We start from the raw sequence: 21,855 nt of genomic DNA, 5'->3' as shown, positions 1-21,855 counted from the left end.
GCCAGATGGAAAGCAAACACTCTTTCATGTTTCTGTAACTAACATTATTACTACCAGGGGCGTAGCCAGACTTCACGGTAGGAGGGGGCCAGAGCCTGAGCTGGGAGGGGGCACATTTTGGTCTGCCGCCCCCCCCCCCCTGCTGCTCCCCACCCACTGCCACAGCAAATACCTTGGCTGGCAGGAGTCCCCAACCCCCGCCAGCTGAAGCCTTGCTCAGCGCCGCTGTGTTGCCTGCCCTACACACCTTTAGTGAAACTGAGCATGCACAGTTTCACTAAAAGGAGCGTGCCGGACGTGAGGGGAAGACAGAGCAGGGTGGGCAATGTGGCAGTGCCGGAGACAAGCGCCGGACAAGGCTTCAGCTGGCGGGGGTTAGGGACCCCCGCCAGCAAAACCAGGGGCCCAGAGGAAATTGTGGGGGGGGGGGCCAGGCCCCCGTAGCCACATTTAGATAAACCACTGTGAACTTAAATTACTCTATACATGGCAGGGCTGGCAGGAGATCTTAATCTTGAGCCCACTCTGCATTTCTTGGGAAGGAGGGGAAAAACTGAAAAAAAAGCCCAGTTATTACACCCCAAGCTGATTCTAATTCAATTTGATAGGCCACAGCACAAAGGGCAGAACTTACTGTGTTATATAGAGAATATGCAGCTAAGACATGGAATAAAGCCTGCTGCCTGGAAAAAAAGACAAGAAAACACAGGTTTAAGTGAAATAAAATTACACGTCCTTCAAAGCAGAAAACCATGCTAATTGTAACTTTTTCCACTTTCAGAAAACCAATAATGGTTTTCTTGTTGTTTGAGGGGTCCCTTTTACTAAGGTGTGCCGAAAAGCGGCCTGCACTGGTGTAAACACATGTATTGGGCCACGAGCAGGTTCATTTGTCAGCGCACCTGCAAAAAAGGCCTCTTTTTTCGGGGGGGGGGGGGGGGGGGGGGGGGATGGACGTGCAGCAAAATGAAAATTGGCGTGCATCCATTCTGGGCCTGAGACGTTACCGCCACCCATTGACTTAGTGGTAAGGTCTCATGCGTTAACTGGGCGGTAATCGTCAGCAAACGTACAATGCCGAATATATTGCCCGGTTAGCGCCACGCACACAGTGGGTGCGCGTAAAAAATGAAATTACCGCCTGGGCCATGCGGTACGCGGGCAGTGGTTCTGAATTGGCGCGGGTAGGCACCTACCTGGCTTAGTAAAAGGGCCCCTTTGTTGGCAGCGACATTAAACATGGAAAGACTTCTAAATTGTCACAAACATTCCCTGGCATCACACCTAAGTTTGACCCCACATACGAACTGAGAAATTCTGTTTCAACAGGAATCAAGTATTAGCAAAATTGTTCAAGAGAAGATCAAGTGACAACAATGCACTGGCAATATGCTGACATGCTACAAAGGCAAATTTCATTCTTTCATTCAAAAGATACTTTGAACAAAGAGTATAAGCAAGGAAAATTAACATGCAATAGATATCATCTAGCCATAGCCAATGCTTTCTAAGAACATAAAATGATTGGTTAAGACCAAACGTCATCAAGTCCACAATCCTGTCTCCAACAGAAACTAATGCACATCACAGGGATGTCCACGTTAATTAGGATTTACTATACTGCTTTTTGTGTCAGATAAATCAAAGCAGTTTACAGTTTAAAATAAAAGTACCCAAGCAGGACCCCAAAGACCAGATCCATTTCTTGTTGCTTAACACCAAGGAATAACCAATTGTTTCCCCCTGTGGAGGAGTAGCCTAAAGGTTAGTGCAGTGGCCTGAGAACCAGCTCCTTGATTCTGGGCAAGTCATTTAAGGGCCCTTTTTACAAAGCGCTGGTAGTTCCAGCTCTAGCACACACCATTCCAGCGCACCAGCGTGGTGCTAACCCGGCGGTAATCTGGCATCGCCGAGTGCTGCCCTGTTACCACCGGGAGTCCTTACCGCCACCTCAATGGGCATGCAGGAAGAGTTATCTTACTGCACGGCCTTTTTAAGGGGGAGGGGGGGGCTTTTTACCTGCTGCGGTAAAAAGGGCCCTGGCACGCAGGAAAAATGGCCCCCGTCATTACCGCAGGGCCCCTTTTTTCACAGCTTAGTAAAAGGATTCCTTAACCCTACATTGCCCCAGGTACAAAATAAGTACCTGTATATAATATGTGAACCACATTGATTGTAACCACAGAACGGTGGTATATCAAGTCCCATCCCCTTCCCCACTGCATGGCTAGTAATGGTTTATAGGGATTCCCTCCAGGAAAGTGACTGAACCATTTTTGTTTCCAAAACCCAGCTATTCTAACTGCCTTAACTACATCTCCCAGCAACAAAATCTACACCTTAATTGTGAACTGAGTGAAAACCACACTTCTTTTCAATCTACTGCATATTAGTTCCACCGTGTACCCCCTCGTCTTAGTACCATGTAAAGGCATAACAAAAAAAATTCCCAATTCATCTCTTCCACCCCACACGTGATTTTAGACTTCTATCAGGCCTCAGCTCAGCTGTCTCTTCCAACCCTGCTCTAGCCCCTTTTAACATGTTGGTTGCCCTTCTCTGGCTTCCCTAGCCCTATTGCACCTTTTTGAAGGAGAGTGACAAGAACTGGGGCCAAACCTCAAAGTGCAGTATTTTAAGGAATAAGAGAAGCCGGTTACCATTCGTAATCTTGTCAAAGGTAAAAAACGCCAGGAGAGAGGTTCTGTTTTTACTTTAGTACAGCTTTACCCTGAAATTAGGGTTTATTATAAAGTTAGTATCATTCTATGCATTCTGCCAAAGAAGAAAATTAAAAACTAATTCAATAAAGTTGCAGGCATTCAGATTTTCAGTTCAAGCTCTTTAAATCAGCAGCATTAACTACGCCAGGACCCAACAAATCTTAAGCGTCAGGTTGCCACAGTGCCTGGGATTTCATGTCTCTGATATGGCTATTACCATCTAATAAACAAAAGTGGCTCTCATTAGGTTCAAGCTGTGCATTCAGTGAATATTGAGCCAGGGAGGTGAGAAGTATCTAAGGTATGAGGAGGTGATGAAGGTGACTAAACGGTTAGAGAGATTCTGGGAGGGAGCAAGGAGCAGGGATATACGAGAGAGACTGATGAGGACCTGGGGCATGGTGATAAGTAGAAAGAAAACGTAATTGCCTTGGGCACGGCTATAGGGGTTACCAGCAAGCAGCTCTTGGCTTATATGGTGTGAAGCCCCGCCCAGTGATTCCCAGGATGCACTGGGCAGGGCTGGGTGTTGCCATTTTTGAGGCGCCGATGGAAAAGCAGGAAGGCCACCTCCCTCCTCCAACTGAAGGTAGGGGGTGGGTAAGGGCTGCTAGAACACCAGGTGAGGGGGGGGGGGGGGATTGAATCGCGGCCCACTGGGCCACCAGGGACATCTGAGGGATGCTGGGGGGGGAGGGTCGGTGAAGGAGGGTTCTGAAGGTCCGCTGGACCTCCAGGCCCGTTTCGCTTGGCTTGGGGGTAGTTGGGGGTCTGGTGGTCCCATGGACCTCCAAGACCCTGTGTTTGGCAGGTCTGGGCTTTTGTCAGACCTGTCAAACAAGTGCAGAAGGATCTTAGGCACAATCCTCCCGCACTTCTACCCTGTGATCAGAGAGAATTGCATGCTTAGATTTACATGCAATTATCTCTGATCATAGGGGCGGTAAAGTGTTCCAGTGCTATTTTTAAAGCGCTGCTTGGAACAGCGCAGGGTTTTTAATCATCTGTCCATAAAAGAGCTAGAAGGAGTAGTCTAATGGTTAGTGCAGTGGGCTTTGATCCTGGAGACCTGGGTTCAATTCCCATTGCAGATCCTTATGATCTTGGGCAAGTCACTTAACCCTCCATTACCCAGGTTAAAAACTTAGATTGTGAGCCCTCCTGGGACAGAGAAAGTACCTGCATATAATGTGTACAGCGCTGAGTATGATGGGAGGGTGAGGGTGGGGATGGGGGAGGCAGCAGCAGCAGGCAACAACCTCCACTGGAGCTTGTCTGGTCAGGCAGAGCTGTGGCAGTGCCATGACGTTGGCCGTGCATTAGGGCCTGCCTCACCATGGCCTGTACCAGGTTGTGCCAGCCTCCATCACACACTCCTTCAGGGGCTCCAGGGTCTGGTTCCTGCTGTCATAAGGGAATAATCTATTAACCAGTTAAACAGCAAGGCCTAGGGGCTCATCAATTAGCCCTTCAGAGGTAATTTTATAAAAAGGAAGGCACATAGATGCATACCTTGTGTCTGATTTATAAATGCCATTGATCCAAAAACACTTAAAATTGCATACAAGCACACAAATACACACCTAATCTGTTTTACAGAATACGCATCAAACTCCCGTTCAAAGAATTACTCTCTCAGTGGCCACTACTACACGTAGAAGTTTAAATAGCTGTGCATGGAAGAATGGACCAAAATTCCTCAAGCGAGAAGATGTAAAGAAATTGACCAACAGTTACAGGAAATGTTAGTTGAAATTACTGCTGCTTAAACAGTTGACATCAGTTAACACATTTTTTTTTTTTGCAGGTTACCTACTGCTGAATCATTTTCTTGAATAATCAAAATATTCTTTTTATAGGAGTTATTTACTCAGTGGGGTAATCTCTCTCACAGCAGGGAACAGATTAGGACCTAAAATACAGACCATCTTAGAGGATTCATTGGTTTTCTCTCAGCTCTGTAACCGTCTTTCATGCTGACTGCGCTGAAGGGACATCAAATCTGCAATGTAACACGAATTCTGCAGGAAACTTAAGCATAAGAAGTAGACTAGGAAATACTGAAGGGTCCACTGGATTCTGCACTGGTGAGTGATTAACCATTTCAAATATTTCACACGTTTACTTACTTAACTCCATATCTGTCCCTGAACATGATGTGGTCCCTAAACGTACGATTGACATCGAGATCAATCTGTCTGATATCTGGCGACAGCCCTCTTGCTCGATGTTTTAGCTTCTATAAAATGAAAAATAAATCAGACACATTAAGTAAAAGCAATATGCTTCTAGATGATATGATGCCACTCTTAAATTGATTTTCAAATGAACCAGCAAATGAAGATGAATGGAATAATGACTTTAACCTTCTCAGCAAGAAGGCAATTTACTCAACCATAAAGAACTAAGAGGCTGAAGTGAGCTTTCCAAGCTCGTGTTCAATACATGGTATTTAATAAGTTATTCTGTCAATAAACACACTAACTACTAAGAAAACTTCTTGAAATCTTAATTGCCATTGAACAAAGACTAATTTTGTAACAACCTGCCTAACTAGTGTGGTTAATATGCCTATAAGTTACACAAACTTTCCCACAAGGTCTTGCAATCTGACCTGCTACTCAGTGCATACAAAACTTGAAATATTTATATGCATGCTTTTAGAAATTTAAAGTATGCGCATATGCAAGGTTTAATTTTGGCCAGAACATTATTCTTGTTGAGCCTCTAAGAAGGTAGTAACTTAGGGGCTCAATATTAGCCTGACCCTTAAGAAGGCAGAGCAGAGAGCACTGCCACCCAGATCCTAACCTCTGCAGTTCTGCCCCCTGACTCCAAGAGCAGAGGGCAGAACAGAGCAAACAGCAGAAGATGGAAAATGGCCACATCATGGCCCCTCACTCTGGAACACCTAGCCTAAGAGAGCAGGCCTGAACACCCCAAACTCTAGGAACAGACAGCAGGGGACAGTGAGCTGTGAGCCACAAGGTTACATACCAGCAGTCTTACCCCACTTGCTCCATCACTTGCTACGGATGGCCAAGAAGGGAGGTGTGGTTCTCTGTCTCTTCCTCACCATAATATGGAGGAGAAAACAGAGTTTAAGCAGCCACTGCTATACACTACTGGCCAGGGATGGTGGTCTCTTCTCTTTATTGGAGAATGGAGTGGAGGAGTAGCCTAGTGGTTAATGCAGTGGACTTTGATCCTGGGGAACTGAGTTCAATTCCTACTGCAGCTCCTTGTGACTCTGGGCAAGTCACTTAACCCTCCATTGCCCCTGGTACAAAATAAGTACCCATATATACTACGTAAACCGCTTTGAATGTAGTTGCAAAAACCTCAGAAAGGCAGTATATCAAGTCCCATTTCCCTTATGACATCACAATATCAGAAGTGAGCCAAGCCAAGCCATTGTGACATCACTGATGAGGTTGGCTCTTATTGGTGGAATGAGTGGAGGAGTAACCTAGTGGTTAGTGCAGTGGACTTTGATCTTGGGAACTGGGTTCAATTCCCACTGCAGCTCCTTGTGACTCTGGGCAAGTCACTTAACCCTCCATTGCCCCTGGTACAAAATAAGTACCTGAATATATTGAATGTAGTTGCAAAAACCTCAGAAAGGCAGTATATCAAGTCCCATTTCCCTTTCCCTTATGACATCACAATATCAGAAGTGAGCCAAGTATCAGACAATCAAGCCATTGTGACATCACTGATGAGGTTGGCTCTTATTGGTGGAATGAGTGGAGGAGTAGCCTAGTGGTTAGTGCAGCAGACTCTGATCCTGGGGAACTGGGTTTGATTCCCACTGCAGCTCCTTGTGACTCTGGGCAAGTCACTTAACCCTCCATTGCCCCTGGTACAAAATAAGTACCTGAATATATGTAAACCGCTTTGAATGTAGTTGCAAAAACCTCAGAAAGGCAGTATATCAAGTCCCATTTCCCTTTCCCTTATGACATCACAATATCAGAAGTGAGCCAAGTATCAGACAATCAAGCCATTGTGACATCACTGATGAGGTTGGCTCTTATTGGTGGAATGAGTGGAGGAGTAGCCTAGTGGTTAGTGCAGCAGACTCTGATCCTGGGGAACTGGGTTTGATTCCCACTGCAGCTCCTTGTGACTCTGGGCAAGTCACTTAACCCTCCATTGCCCCTGGTACAAAATAAGTACCTGAATATATGTAAACCGCTTTGAATGTAGTTGCAAAAACCTCAGAAAGGCAGTATATCAAGTCCCATTTCCCTTTCCCCTTTATTGTGAAGGGAGGACAGAAAGATTAAGATTATGTTGGAGGGGAGGGGGAAGAGGATGGAGGTTATACCGTAATGTAGTGACCTCGGTTCTGGGTGGCAATTCAAATCAATTCTTGTATACCACTAATATCCCCTTTCCAGGGTTCAGTGCGGTTTACATTCTAGGTGAGACAAAAGCAGACAGTGTTAGTGTGAGGTATGAAAATGGGTGGGAACTGCTGGTACAGGATGCAAAATCAGGGGTGAAGGACGGCAAAACTGGAAATTTCTGCCACAGGCACCACAGCGGCTCTCCCTGTGTCATTTCCCTCAACTGCCACACAGGCTCCCGCTCCCACCCACCAAGTTCAATTAGCGTTTGATATACCGCTCAATTCAGAGCGGTTTACAATATATCATAAATAATGGGGAAAAAGAAGAAAAGGAATTCACACAATGATAGGAAAGGGAGGAGGTTCAAGAGTAAACAAACATAGTAATGCGGGCAACCACAGTCCTCGAGAGCCACAACTCAGTCAAGTTTCCACAATGAATATGCAGGAGATCTATTTTAATACAATGGAAGCAGCACATGCAAATCAATCTCACGCATGTTCATCGTGGAAGTCCTGAAAACCCTCAAGGACCATTGTTGCCCACCACTGTTCTACATAGCAGGTAGTCAAAGCAAATCTCCAATGAGCTTCACGCTTTAAACAGGGCATACAGAGGTGCAGGTGACAACTCTGGCCTTCTTGCTGAGCAGATTGGATGGACCATCCAGGTCTTTATCTGCTGTCATTTACTATGTTATTCAACCACAATCCAAAAACATCTGACTAATTTAGACAAATACCTTGAAATGATCAACTTTAGTTACTGATTCAGTAATACCGAAGGAATTGTAACTAAACAACTCACCAACTATCTAAATAAACACTCAATACTACATGATGCCCAATCAGGATTCCGATCTAATCATAGTACAGAAACAGTATTAATTACCCTCATGACCAAATTTAAACAAATGATTGCAACCGGCAACAACATACTCCTCCTACAATTTGACATGTCAAGTGCCTTTGACATGGTTGACCACGGAATCCTACTACACACACTTGATTATTTTGGCATTGGAGGAAACGTCCTAAACTGGTTCAAAGGGTTCCTAACCATGCGTTCATACCAAGTCACATCAAAGTCAGCCACGTCTGCCGCATGGACGCCTGAATGTGGAGTACCACAAGGATCACCTCTCTCACCAACCATCTTCAACCTAATGATGATCCCCTTAGCAAAACTCCTATCAAACCATAACCTTAACCCATATATATACGCTGATGATGTAACAATATACATCCCTTTCAAACAAGACATCAAAGAAATCTCTAATGAAATCAACCAAAGTCTACACATCATGAACACCTGGGCAGACGCATTCCGTCTGAAATTAAATGCCGAAAAAACACAGTGCCTGATACTTACTTCCCAATACAACACGAAGGAATTCACCACTATAAATACACCAAAACTAAACCTTCCAATCTCAGAAACACTAAAAATCCTTGGAGTTACCATCGACCGCCACCTAACACTCGAAACCCATGCAAACAACACAACAAAAAAATGTTCTACTGCATGTGGAAACTGAAAAGAATAAGACCATTCTTCCCAAGATCCGTCTTCCGCAGCCTAGTACAATCCCTCGTACTCAGCCATCTGGATTACTGCAACTCACTGTACGCAGGCTGCAAAGAGCAAATACTGAGGAAACTTCAAACAGCCCAGAACACAGCAGCCAGACTCATATTCGGAAAACCAAAATATGAAAGTGCTAAACCATTACGAGAAAAGCTACACTGGCTCCCACTCAAGGAACGCATTGCGTTTAAAGTATGCACACTAGTCCACAAAATTATTCACGGAGAAGCCCCAGCCTACATGTCTGAGTTAATCGACTTACCGCCCAGAAACGCTAAAAAATCATCCAGGACTTTTCTCAACCTCCACTTCCCTAACTGCAAGGGCCTGAAATACAAAGCGCTGCACGCGTCAACCTTTTCTTACATGAGCACGCAGGACTGGAACGCGCTGCCACGTGGCCTGAAAACGATCTGCGAACAAACCAACTTCCGCAAATTATTGAAAACACATCTCTTTGAGAAAACTTACGGAAAGAACCAAAACACATAGATCCACACTCAATGTTCAGTCATACATCAACACATCCACTATGAATTTCCTATCCTGAAACCTCACCACACATATACCTCTACTCACAAAAATGTATACCATTTGTTTTTTGTCATGATATATTGCCCCTTAGCTCCTCGTTGTTTCCTTCCAATGTCTCAACGTTCTTTTCCATCGATATATTCCTTAACGTTACTTTGATTTTGTCTCGTATAACTCGTCACAATGTAATCCATAACCGAATTGTAACAAAATGTATTTCCATCATTCATAATGTATTGTAAGCCACACTGAGCCCGCAAAAAGGTGGGAAAATGTGGGATACAAATGCAATAAATAAATAAATAAATAAATACAGATGATATAATACAGCTTGTGCAAGAAAGTTTCTATCTGAATTAGATCCTGAGGAAACTGGTAGCATCTCACTGCTCTGCAGAACACAAGCCCCTCTTGTTCTCAAACATTCCCACACCTGGCATTAATTACACTCCCCAGACTCCCCCCCTATGAGATAACGCAATTATCCTGAACCAGTGGGTATCCTAGAATGAAGCATAATCTCTGATCCAGTGGCTTGGGAAATGCAACCCTTGATGAACATTGGGGCCCCAGAATGTTAAAAACAAAGGTCAAAGCTCCGGCGCTGAGGCAAACAGCGCAGAAATGTAGCCCTCCAATGCTCAAGGCCAATGGCATTCAAATAATATGCACACTTAAAACTGAGAAAGTAAGGGTAGACACGCGCACAACAGTTTCACGGTACACGCAGCTTTTGTGCGCATGTGCCAGGCAAACCCTGAAGTGAAGCACACATTTGTGCAGATATAAGCTTTTCAATTTTTTTTTCCCCACTTGAAAGGCTTATATTGAAGCACAGAAAACAGGTCTCAATGAGTGCTTTCATTTTTGACCTTGTTAGGATTCGCACTCATTTGTTTTTCAGTGCTGGTGTTTAAAGGCTTGCTTCCACTTCTGGAACAAATCAAAACTGGCAGATTTTAAACTGAAAATCAAAAGAAATTCACTTTTCAAACCTCCCCCAATCCAGCTCCAAGCTGGAGGTAGTTTTTCAGTGTTAAGAGTAACATTTGTTTCTGCTTTGTTCTCTGAGTATTGGGAGAACAGCAAATGACCTCATTAACATCTGTTTGACTACATTTAAATACAATTTGTGGCCATCTTTGGTGTGTACATTGTTTCCTGCGCTAAAGAACCCTGGGGATTCTGCAAAAATTAACACAGGTGACAGTCCATCGGGAGCCAAGCATTGGAGCCTGGGCTACATTGAGCCAGCAACGTAGCAAGAGCCGGCCGGTGGGGGCGGTCCACCCCAGGTGCAGGCAGCAAGGGGGTGTGTGGAAGTGGTGTGCAGTTGTCGGCTCTGCCAGTCTCCTGCCCCCTCTAAAATTACTTCCTGTTCCGGGGCGGGGACTGGCAGAGCCACAGCCGTGTGCCTGCTCTGCACACCCCCTTGATGGAAGGAAAGGTCTGGTTATGCGCTTCGGGGGGTAATGCGTTGGGGGGGAGCAGCGCCAACCCACTCCGGGTGCAAACAGGCTAGGAACGCCACTGCATTGAGCTCACTTCTTCTATTACTGAATGACAGTCTGCAATAAAAGTCAGAGACATCAAATACTGTAGGACAGAACTCTGCTTCTTTCAGTTAAGCCAGCGGTTGGTGTGTGGACAGTGGACCAAGCAACTGTGATGGTTCATATTGTGTTTGAGACCAGAATTTCCCGAGTTGGGGGGAATTTTAAATTGCTTTTGGAATTATAATCCACTGGCAGAATCCGACACTGAAAAATATCTGGGGTTTGATAGCAGAGTTTAACCTCTATGAGGGCTTCTTAATTACCAATCACAGCAGCTCAGGGGCAAATTCTGCAGCAACAGTGTGATTCATTTGCATTAATTACCATCTTCTGCATATGTTTAATAAACCTAGGAAAGGCAATTTTCATTTAACTGGGATAACTGACAGTCTGAAAATTGCTCATCCTTTCTCTGGATAAACAGACACAGAGGATCAACAAAGTGTGTACTTTTACCCACGAGAAAACAGAGTTAGGTGGGGGAAGCAACAATGCACCCAAACAAAAAGAGGTGAAAATCTTTCTAGATGCTTTTTCCCCAATTTTTGAAGGAAAGCCTCCCTTTAAAAAATGTAGGTCTTTGCATCTGTCTGCAGAGCTTTGAAAACTGTGCCCTATAAAAATAAGCTAGTTTAAGGAAGGACGTGGTATTGGTCTGGAAGGGAGAAGCATATGGATTGGGGAAGAAGAGTGAAAAGGAACCTTAGGGACTGGGGAAGAAGGAGGAAGTTGGATGGAGAAAAGGGAAGAGAAGAGAATGGAAGGAGGTTCTGGGATTGATGAGCAAGGGTGGAGGGCAGATAGGAATAGAAAGGCTGGGGGAAGGAGAAAGATGGGAGAAAACCAGGATTGGAAGGGTTCAGATATAGGATGAAGTGTCCTTCCCATGGCTCTGGTCCTGCTCTTCCATTTCCCCCTCCTTTTCCCTGGGGTCCTTTCCCACTGCCCCCATCCTTTATGTCCTTTACATACACCTACAGACAACCATCTTCTCAATCACTACTTAACTCAGTGCTTTCAAATGTCCCCAGTCTCTCTCTCACCCTCCTAACCTTTCGAGTGTTCTCCTTTGCCCCTTGAACCAGTTCCCTCCCGCCTCCTGTTTTCCCACACCTTCCCAAATATACTCCCCATCATCCACTCTATTATAGATGCCCAACTGAGCCTCCCATCCCTTCTCTCCCCACCAGCCATCCCTCTGTTCTTTTTCCCCCCATTTGAATCCTCCCCATTCTTCTCCTTTGCCTTTATCCCCCCACATCTACAGGGCCTACAATAGGAGGAGGGTGAGGACAGCGCTGATACACTGGCCACATCTTCCTCCTCCCACACTAAGTTCACAAATTGAACCGCACGGGATACTGTTGTGCAACACCGTTCAACGCACTAGGAGCTTCTTTTACAAAGCCGCGCTACTGATTCTCGGTGCGGCAAATGAGAGGAAGCCGATTCAATTCCTATGGGCTTCCTCTCATTTGCCGCGTGGCTTTGTAAAAGAAGCCGTAGATGAGGAGGAAGAGGCCTAACGCTATGCCGCAGTCCCAATCGAAGTGGCAGGAGGCAAGAGGGCTGTCACCAGCAATTGGAAAGACATGGAGGGAGAAAAAGGTACATCTGCTCAACCCATCTCCTGATTCCCACAATTCCACAGGCCCTTCCAACAGCACTGTGAACCCTTGTTCCCCTGATTTGTCCTTGTTATTTCCAGGGCACAGACCGTAGAGGTATGCCCAGCACTGGCCTTGTTCTCCAGTTACTGAAGCTGAATCTGTCTAGCCACAATCAGGGAACAGATTGTAGAAGTCTGCTTAACACCAGCTTTACTTCCCAATTACTGGTTTTTGCCACCTAATCATCGCTAAGTTTCTCTAGTTCCGTGTGTTCTATACAGGATTCCTTTGTGTTTATCCCACACATTTTTGAATTCTGTTACTGCTTTTACCTCCACCAGCACCCATGGGAGGGCATTCCAGGTATCTACCACCCTCTCCATGAAGAAGTACTTCCTAATATTATTCCTGAGTTGGTTCTCCTGCAACCTCAATTCATGTCCTCTAGTCCTACCACTTTCCCCATCTCTGGAAAAGGTTTGTTTGTAGATTAATATCTTTCAAATATCTCCCCCATCTCTCCTTTTCTCCAGGCTACACATATTCAGGTCCTCAAGTCTCTCTCCCTCATACGTCTTGCGATGCAAACCCCATACCATTTTTGTCGCTTTTCACTGAACTGCTTCCAAGTCTGTTTACATCCTTAAGATACAGACCTCCAAAACTGAACACAATACTCCAAGTGGGGCCTTACCAATGACTTGTACATTCGTTGGTGAGGCCCCTGTTTGAGCCAATGATCTTAAGCTAGCTAAACAGGTTGAAAAGGTAATGGCAAAGGCTTATGGGAAGAGGAATGGCCAGCAGGAATAAATAAATAAATAAAAGAGATTATGTCGTCCCTGCACAACTCTCTACTGAGACCTCAACTGGAGCAATTCTGTAGTCCGTGCATTCAAAAACATATAGACAGGATGGAACTGACATTGATGGAGACTTCTAAAGCAATCAACCAGTGGTAGTCATTACAAAGCCCATGGGGGCAGATGTAAAGATCTCAATATGTAGAATTTGGAAGAAAGGCAGCAGAGGGGAGATATAATAAAGACATTTAAATACTTCCATGGCACAAATGCACAGGAGCAAAGTCTTTTCAATTAAAAGGAAGACAAGGAAGAAAGGGGCATAGGATGAAAGTGAAAGGAGGGGGTGGAAATAAAGATTGTATCTAAATTGAAGAGAACATGAGACAAGCACAGATAATCTCTAAGGGAGAGGAAAGGATTATAGAGCTTTCTAGTACATACAGGCAGAATGGATAGGACATATTGCCTGTCTGTCTATGAAATAATCTTGCACGCCTGGAGTCAGTTTTAGCATTTACAGCTTGAAAATCATCCTGACTTTAAAAGAGGCAGAAAACTGTTACTTTCAATGTGCAGAGACTTACATTTTATACAAAATAAAGTTAAAAATTGCACTACAGAAAAGAATGAAATATTCCAAAGCTGCAATCAGGGAAACAGTGCATGGAGTCAGCCACTAGGTGGCACTCGAGTGCTGTTAACTCTTGCACATTCCAGCAAGAACAAACCACAAAGGTAAAAGCAGCACTTACCAGTACAAACACTAAGGGCCAGCAGATGCACTAAACTTTACGAGCCATTAACGAGCAAGTAGTAAACCCTGGCATGCACTAAATACTCCCCCCCCCCCCCCCCCCCATGATGAACGCAAACAGAATGCAGATGAGCAAATTGTGTAGAAACCCTATTGAAATGAGATGCACTAAAGCTTTTCCGCTTGCCCTAATGCTGGAAAACGCCAGGAAAGCTAACGAGAGGTCTGTACGGGCTTCGAAAACTTATAAAATGCTTAAAAAAAAAATCAGGAAGGGGCAAAAACGCTCATCAGGAGCGTCCTTTATGGACGTTCTTCACTGTAGGTATTATAGGTATTATTTTAAAAAATCGAAATCCGCTATGGTACGCCGCTCCCCCCTACATTGAAATCAGAACTTTTACGCAGTCACGGCCTCCCTTCCTTGAAATGACAGCTTCCCCGCCATCCTCCGGGCTTAACCGGAATCACCAACCAGTGGTTGCTAAATGATCGACTTGCACATACTTTACAGAACAGATTACATATAAATAATTTTGTAGTACACTGGATTTTATGCCCAGGTGAAAAAGTTTATGTTGGACGAACCTCTAATGTTTAAGCTCTGTATTAATGAGTACTGAAGTAGTGTAAGAAGGGGCAGTATTTCAATGATCTGCAATGTTTTATTTTGCACCATATTCCACTAAAGGAATGTGGACAAGATTGCAAGAAGATGTTTCTGCACCAAGCGCAATTACACACTTGAATCTCATAGTCTTGACATCAGTAGGAAACAGAGTCAGAGCTGGAGTTGAAGGTTTAGTGTACTGACTCCACAGTACTGGCCAGGATCGTCACAGATAAAGGAGAAGAAATAGGCCTTTTTGACCACAAGATACAACTCTCTCACCAGATCTAATCATCAGTCCAAAAAAATAAATGCAGAAAAATACAAACTAGCACACTCTTCCAAAGATTCTACAAGAACAAAGATCTAAACAGTGAAAAAAAAAACCCTGGACTTCTCCTACGGGTGTCCCATTATAAAACCAGGCCCAGTGGCTCCATACTGGTAGCTGTGCAAATGCTTATTTTTACCCACCCATAACTACTAACAAATTGAGACAAATAGCTGCCTGGATGCCAGAGCTCGCCATTTGGAGGATTACAGACGTTCCTTTAATTACCCATCAGGAGCCTTTGAGCAAATCAATTCAACTGTGTTCAAAACTGAAGAGAAAGGTCTTCTGTGCAGCGGAACTGAAACATGTGAACTATGAGTCAGTATAGAGTAAAAGGAACCAGATTAGAGCACTTGTGTATAAATGAGTGCACATCTGACAAGAGAACCAAAAGACAAATACATTTATGGCAAAAGTGCTGCAGCCGCAGAAGGAACGCTCATAAAAACAGGCTCATTGGTTCTGAGTGCTGGCATCCTAATTGCAGCTCTCTTTGGTACAATGCAAATATTTAGAAGTTGCTCTAATTTGAGAGACATACACTGGGCTTCAGTCAAGTTCACTTCCATTTAAAGATTCCTCCATAGCTTGGCGGAGATGAAACGTACTCACCATGCACTCCACCCCTCAACAGTTACTTCTGAGGATAAGAAACACACGGTGAGTACACCCCCTCTCCTCCCTCACCTCAACTAGATGCAGTCCACTCTTCTCTCCCTCCCTCCCTGTCCCGTGCAGTCCTCTCTCTCTCCTTTCCTCTTAATGCCAAGCATTCCATGCTCTTCCACTCCCACCTCCCCCCCCCCCCACCCAAGTCTTCTCCTTTTACATTCCCATCCCTTTCCCTCAACCCCAACTATTTATTTATTGGGATTTATTAATTGCCTTTAAGAAGAGATTCACCCAAGGCGACGTACAACAGTACAGTTTAACATAAAACTTACAATTTCGTTAACAGCGTAACTATTTAGTAAAAATGGCCAAATATAAACACAAATAAATGAGTTAAACTTGAGAGCAACAATTAATACCTAATAATAGGACTACCATGAAACAGTATCAAAAACATACATTAACAGCACTGAAATTCAAATAACAGAGATATGATATGATGTCATGAAACATCTAATATACATTAGAACATTCAAATAATATTGCTATGATTATTATTATTACCATTTGTATAGCGCTACCAGACGCACGCAGCGCTGAACACCTGACACAGAGAGACAGTCCCTGCTCAATAGAGCTTACAATCTAAAATAATACAGACAGACAAGACAATTAAGGGTGAGGGAAGTACTGGGTGAGAAGGAACAAGCGGAGGCAATTGAGTATTGGCTAGGAGCCACAAGCAGTGGTGAAAAGGTGGGTTTTTAGCATAGATTTGAAAACAGGTAGAGATGGAGCTAGACGTACAGACTTTTCTACAATACAGCTTACCATGTAGCCAAGGAGCCAAGTGCAGATATATAGATGGGGACAAGATGGGTGGCACCTAAGTACAGTCATCTTCTCAGCCATCTTTCTTTCCTCCATTCCCCACCTCCCCACCCTGCTGCTGACTTCCAGACCCTGGCTGGATCTCAAAGGGTCCCCCTTATACTTCTATCAGGTCCCAATCAGAGGTCAACGATGCTGCTGCCGTCATCTCCCTGTCCCCCAACATGGGGCTAGATAGACAATGCCCACTGATTGTGAGGCTCTTGCACCAGATGTGACAAGCCACTCATGTGAGAATGAATTCTGGTATGTGACAAACAAATTTATTTGGTGACACTAAGGGAAAGGGGATGGGGACTTGATATACCCCCCTTTCTGTGGTTACAATCAAAGTGGTTTACATATTATATACAGGTACCTATTTTGTCCCAGGGGCAACGGAGAGTTAAGTGACTTGCCCAGAGTCACAAGGAGCTGCAGTGGGAATTGAACCCAGTTCCCCAGAATCAGAGTCTGCTGCACTAACCACATGGCTACTCCTCCACTAGCAACATTCCATGTAGAAGCCTGCCCTTGCAGATCAGCAATGCGGCTGCGCAGGCTTCTGTTTCTGTGAGTCTGACGTCCTGCACATACGTGCAGGACGTCAGACTCACAGAAACAGAAGCCTGCGCGGCCGCATTGCTGATCTGCAAGGGCAGGCTTCTACATGGAATGTTGCTAGTGGAATAGCAACATTCCATGTAGAATCTCAAATAGGGAAAGGGAACTGGGACTTGACATACCGCCTTTCTGAGGTTTTTGCAACTACATTCAAAGCACTTTACATATATTCAGGTACTTATTTTGTACCAGGGGCAATGGAGGGTTAAGTGACTTGCTCAGAGTCACAAGGAGCTGCAGTGGGAATTGAACCCAGTTCCCCAGGATCAAAGTCTGCTAGGAAAAACAGAAATGAAGAGGTAGTTCTAAACAACCATTCTGCTCTGCATACGGTGACAGACAGAAAGACCATCAAGTAGGAAAAGGTGGCAGAAAGGTACAGACATATTCCCAATTGTTTGAAGTGCCACTGAGTGGCCTGATCTGTAACCATGGCAGGAGCAATTGCACAGCTCCAGAAGGAAGCTCTCTGGCACTCAACAGACTCTAGTTTAAGAAGGAGGCTTATTCCCACAATACAAACTTATTTGGAGACACTGTACTAAGAAGTATTCTGCATAATTTCATTAAAAAGCACCTTTAAATTTTAGACTTGCAAGTGTTTCATAAGACGTTTTAAATCTACTTTATACGACCCCTCCTACACTGGATTGGTTCCATCTCTTCAAAGTAAGCAACAGAAGAGCATCACAAAAAGACTTATGCAAGAGAATGAACGGTCACTTCCGAGTCCAAAGACTTTATATATTTGCTGTGTATACATCAACATATCATTACCTAAACCTCGCTCTTTCTATAACGAGCTGAACCTCAAATCCTAAAAGGCAAAATTATACACACTTACATTATAAAAGTCTTTTCTCTCTTCTTTCATTTTAGGGACATCCAAGATTAAAGACCAGACTTCACCTCTTAACTGCAGGGGGATTCCTTTGTAAATTCTTCTGTGAAGCTGAGGAAATAAAAGTAAATTATTCTCTTGCTAAAAATGCGTGGTGGCAAATCCATCTGCAAGGACAATGACTCGCCTTTAAAAAATTAGGTAGTGTACTTACAGTAAAAAGGGGGTAGATAAAAACCAGCATGATTCACCTAGTTTGTCTAGATTCACACCTGACACTCTGTGAAAAACCTATAGGTTACCACCTCTTCTACGCCTTTGTCTAGGGTTGACAGAACACAACGGATGGGAATGGCCACAAGCCAGATGAACCAGGATGATAAACCAGAGCCTTTATTCAAAATGGTGGTCAACAAATGCAGGACAGGCAAATACAATGGACCCAATACGGGCCGTGTTTCGGCGATTAAGCTTTATTCAGGGGTCCTTTGATGAACAACAACATAAATAGTGCCGAATCCATCAGCTACCTGCTCTGGAAAGACCACAAAGTTCTCGGAGTCAAACTGTTTGATGATGCATTTTGGTTTGGCACACCTGATTTGGACTCCAAGAACTCTGTGGACTTTCCAGAGCTGGTAGCTACTGGATTACCTCTTCTATGCCTTGGTTTGGGGTTGTACATGACACACTGCTCAGAACATACAGTTGCCTCTTCAATGTCTTTGATTAGGGTGGTACCTGCCAGTCTAGGCATAATGTACAGGTTATACCTCCTCTCTGCCTTTTTTTGAAATGTGAAAGTTATTTAAGCTCTGCTTTGATTACATCTTCTTGCTTTAGAGGGAACTAAAAGGCCAGATTAATTTAGCGAACTTGATTAGAAAAGTGTTTAATATCATCCGTTTAATGTATTACAATAACAAGTCAAATTCTGTACTGCCAACCTAAACCTGATAAAATAAATTCTTGAACGCTCTCCTTTTATATGAACCAGCACCTTTTACAAGAACACAGAACTGTTTCGGTTTGTCAACCATATCTCAAACAATTAATTATTACCTGAATTGGTTACTACTCTATTTACCATTAACTTTCTCTTTGCTTCATGTACAATTTCTCATTCATAATAGATCTTCTAAATGTTAAACATCTGTAGCTATCCCAGTATGTTTATGATACTGTATTGTAAAATTGGATTCTTACAACAAATTACTTTCTTATGCATTAGTCTTTTGTTATGCATCCTGTACTGTCTATTTTAAGCCACATTGAACTCAAACTGGTTTGGGATAATGTGGGATATAAATGTCACAAATAAATAAACTAAGTTTCTGAGGCTCTCCAAATGTAATTGGAAACATTTTCCTAACAGCACGGCAGAGATAGAACAGGAGGGAAGATATTTAAGTATGTAACCCGGGTCTCACCCATGAGCACTAGCTCTGGCCCCAGGCCATAAAACAATTCAGTTACACATTTAGGGCCAATCTCCCCTCACTCATCAATTCTAGCATAAATGTAGTCGAGTTTGGGAGTGGGTCTATGGTCCGGAATAGCGATCCGGAGGTTTGAGAGGCTATGCTTTACCCTCTGGGGCTAATCAGTTCCCTCAGCTCTCTCTCTTCCACAAACCAGGCAGTGCTCAAAAAGTCTCAAACAAATGCAAACTCTTTATTTGAACTCTTGCAACAGACAAACGGCAACTGGCACTCTGAAATCACTGCACACTGTTCGAAACACGGCACCACAACTAATATTCAGGAAGTTGAAATACAAAGAGCAACACCACTGCTAGTCATGCAACACTGGCTCCCAATAAAAGCCGGACTAGTTTTCAAAACTGGAACATTTTTTTTTGTTACATTTGTACCCTGCGCTTTCCCACTCATGGCAGGCTAAATGCGGCTTACATGGGGCAATGGAGGGTTACGTAACTTACCCACAGTCACAAGGAGCTGCCTGTGCCGGGAATCGAACTCAGTTCCTCAGTTCCCCAGGACCAAAGTCCACCACCCTAACCACTAGGCCACTCCTCCTGTTTGGTTTGTCTTCTGATCGCATGTCAAACCTGACTGAACTATCACCAAGAAATGCGTAGCCAGGAACCAGCGAATACCTACTGCTCCACCTACCCAAATGTAGAAATATAACCTAAAAGTCCATCTATGCAGTAGGTTTTGCCTATCTGAGCTCCAAATGGTGGAACTCAATTCCCAAGGCCATAAGAAGCGTAGGTAACTATCTCCACTTCAGCAGAGAACATCTTTTCAAGATGTTTTACGGCTAATCAACATCGTTATCAAATGCACACACAACTGTAATCTGTGGCTGTCACAAGAAACACCACCAACTATCTCCATTTCAGAAGGAAATTAAAAACACATCTCTTTCAAGAACTTTTATGACTAATCAATGCAATAACCAAATGTTACCAAATGACTGCAAGGGCATGAAAATAATTGTAATCTCTGACTGTCACAAGAAGCATCAATAACTATCTTCCGTTCCAAGAGAAAACTGCAAACAAGAAATCTTATTGGGTAACCAATACCTGTACCAAATGTTTGTAGTCTGATTAAGTGTTTAATAACAATGTAATCCATTCTGACTGATGAATGTAAACCATATTGAACCAAAACTTGTGTCTGGATAATTGAGGGATATAAAAATGAATTAATAAATAAAATCATTAAAAAAATGTAGGTTCTGTGCCAGGGACTTATCTTACTTTCGTGAAATAGCCATTCTATGTGGAAGAGAAACCTAGTGGTTAGTGCAACGGGCTTTGATCCCAGTAAACTGGGTTTGATTCCCACTGCATCTCCTTGTGACTGGGCAAGTCACTTAACCCTCCATTGCCCCAGGTACAAAATAAGTACCCAAATATATGTAAACTTTGTTGTTTGTAACCACAGAAAGAAGGTATATCAAGTACCATCCCCTTTCCCTTTCCATTTTGTTGACATTACAAGTAAGAAATAGCCACAATTTGTAAGAAGTGGCAGAAATTTACCATTTGATCAGGTAATATATTCTGAGAGTATGTAATGTTTACAACTGCCATTCATTATCAATCATTCTTAAGCCAGTTTAAACAAATTCTAATTTATCCAGAGATGCCATATGAATTATGTCTACTGCTTGCTATACGAGAAGACAGTTTCCAAGTATTATTTTGTCGTTTTGCTATTTTTAAAAATGTATTTCTAATATATACACATTTTTTGTGGTTTTTAATTAAATATTTATAAATACATATAAATTCTTAAAATTCTATAAATTTAAGGTACTGATTTTGCTCTTTACAGGATTGTTCGGTCATCTAAGAAGAGAATTACGGCAATTGCACTGAAAAACGAAAGCTTTAGTTTCCATCAGATTGCTCAGAAAATGGGCCATGGAGTCACAGCTTCAGGAGTTCAGAAGTTGTACACACATTTTCAGGCAACTGGAAGCATTGCAATTTAGGAAGGTAGAGGAAGAAAAATAGCTACAGCTCCTAAGACAGACAGGAGAATTGCGAGACTGTCTTTGGGAAGCAGAATGTCATCTGCCAGGGAAATCAAGCAGGTATAAGACAGACACAGGCTACTTAGAACAGAAGCTCCACAAAAGAAGCGTTTTTCGAATGTTTTTGTGCCTCTACAAAAATTGTGACTGAATAGACTTACTTTCATACTGGTAGACAGTATTTGTTAAGACATGTTACCACCTGTGAGTCTATGTTATATACATCATCAGGTGTTGGTGAAATACTACGTTGGACGTACCATCAGGAAGGTGAAAACTCGTCTTAGTGAACATCGTAGCAGGTGTAATAATCATGTGATTTCAGCTCAAATGGTACAACATTTTATGGACTGTAATCACAGCTTCGACCAGTTTGAATGATGGATTATTGAGCAAGTTCAGGTGTCTCAACTGGGAGGGGACAAAGAACAGCTATTGGCCAATTTTGGATTTTTCATCTTAATTTGACCTCGGATTGGGGTTTGAATGATGGAACTTAGTGGAATACCATTATTTAAATTTTCGG

General features: G+C 43.4%; 1 protein-coding gene across 2 annotated transcripts in view; it reads right to left on the bottom strand.

The window, feature by feature from the left end:
- Positions 1-21,855, bottom strand: part of USP6NL (USP6 N-terminal like) — a 201,273-nt gene that overhangs the window by 36,864 nt on the left and 142,554 nt on the right. For both annotated transcript variants that reach the window (XM_030215979.1, XM_030215978.1), the window contains exons 6-8: positions 17,820-17,927; positions 4,853-4,962; positions 635-683 (exon numbers count right to left, since the gene is read on the bottom strand). In XM_030215979.1, the coding sequence (XP_030071839.1) occupies positions 635-683; positions 4,853-4,962; positions 17,820-17,927 (267 nt within the window). The remainder of the gene's footprint in view (positions 1-634; positions 684-4,852; positions 4,963-17,819; positions 17,928-21,855) is intronic.

The sequence above is a fragment of the Microcaecilia unicolor genome, chromosome 10, assembly GCF_901765095.1.
Source record: "Microcaecilia unicolor chromosome 10, aMicUni1.1, whole genome shotgun sequence".
Lineage (NCBI taxonomy): Eukaryota > Metazoa > Chordata > Amphibia > Gymnophiona > Siphonopidae > Microcaecilia > Microcaecilia unicolor.
Note: the sequence above shows the minus strand (reverse complement) of the source record. Positions and strands in the feature narration are given on the sequence as shown.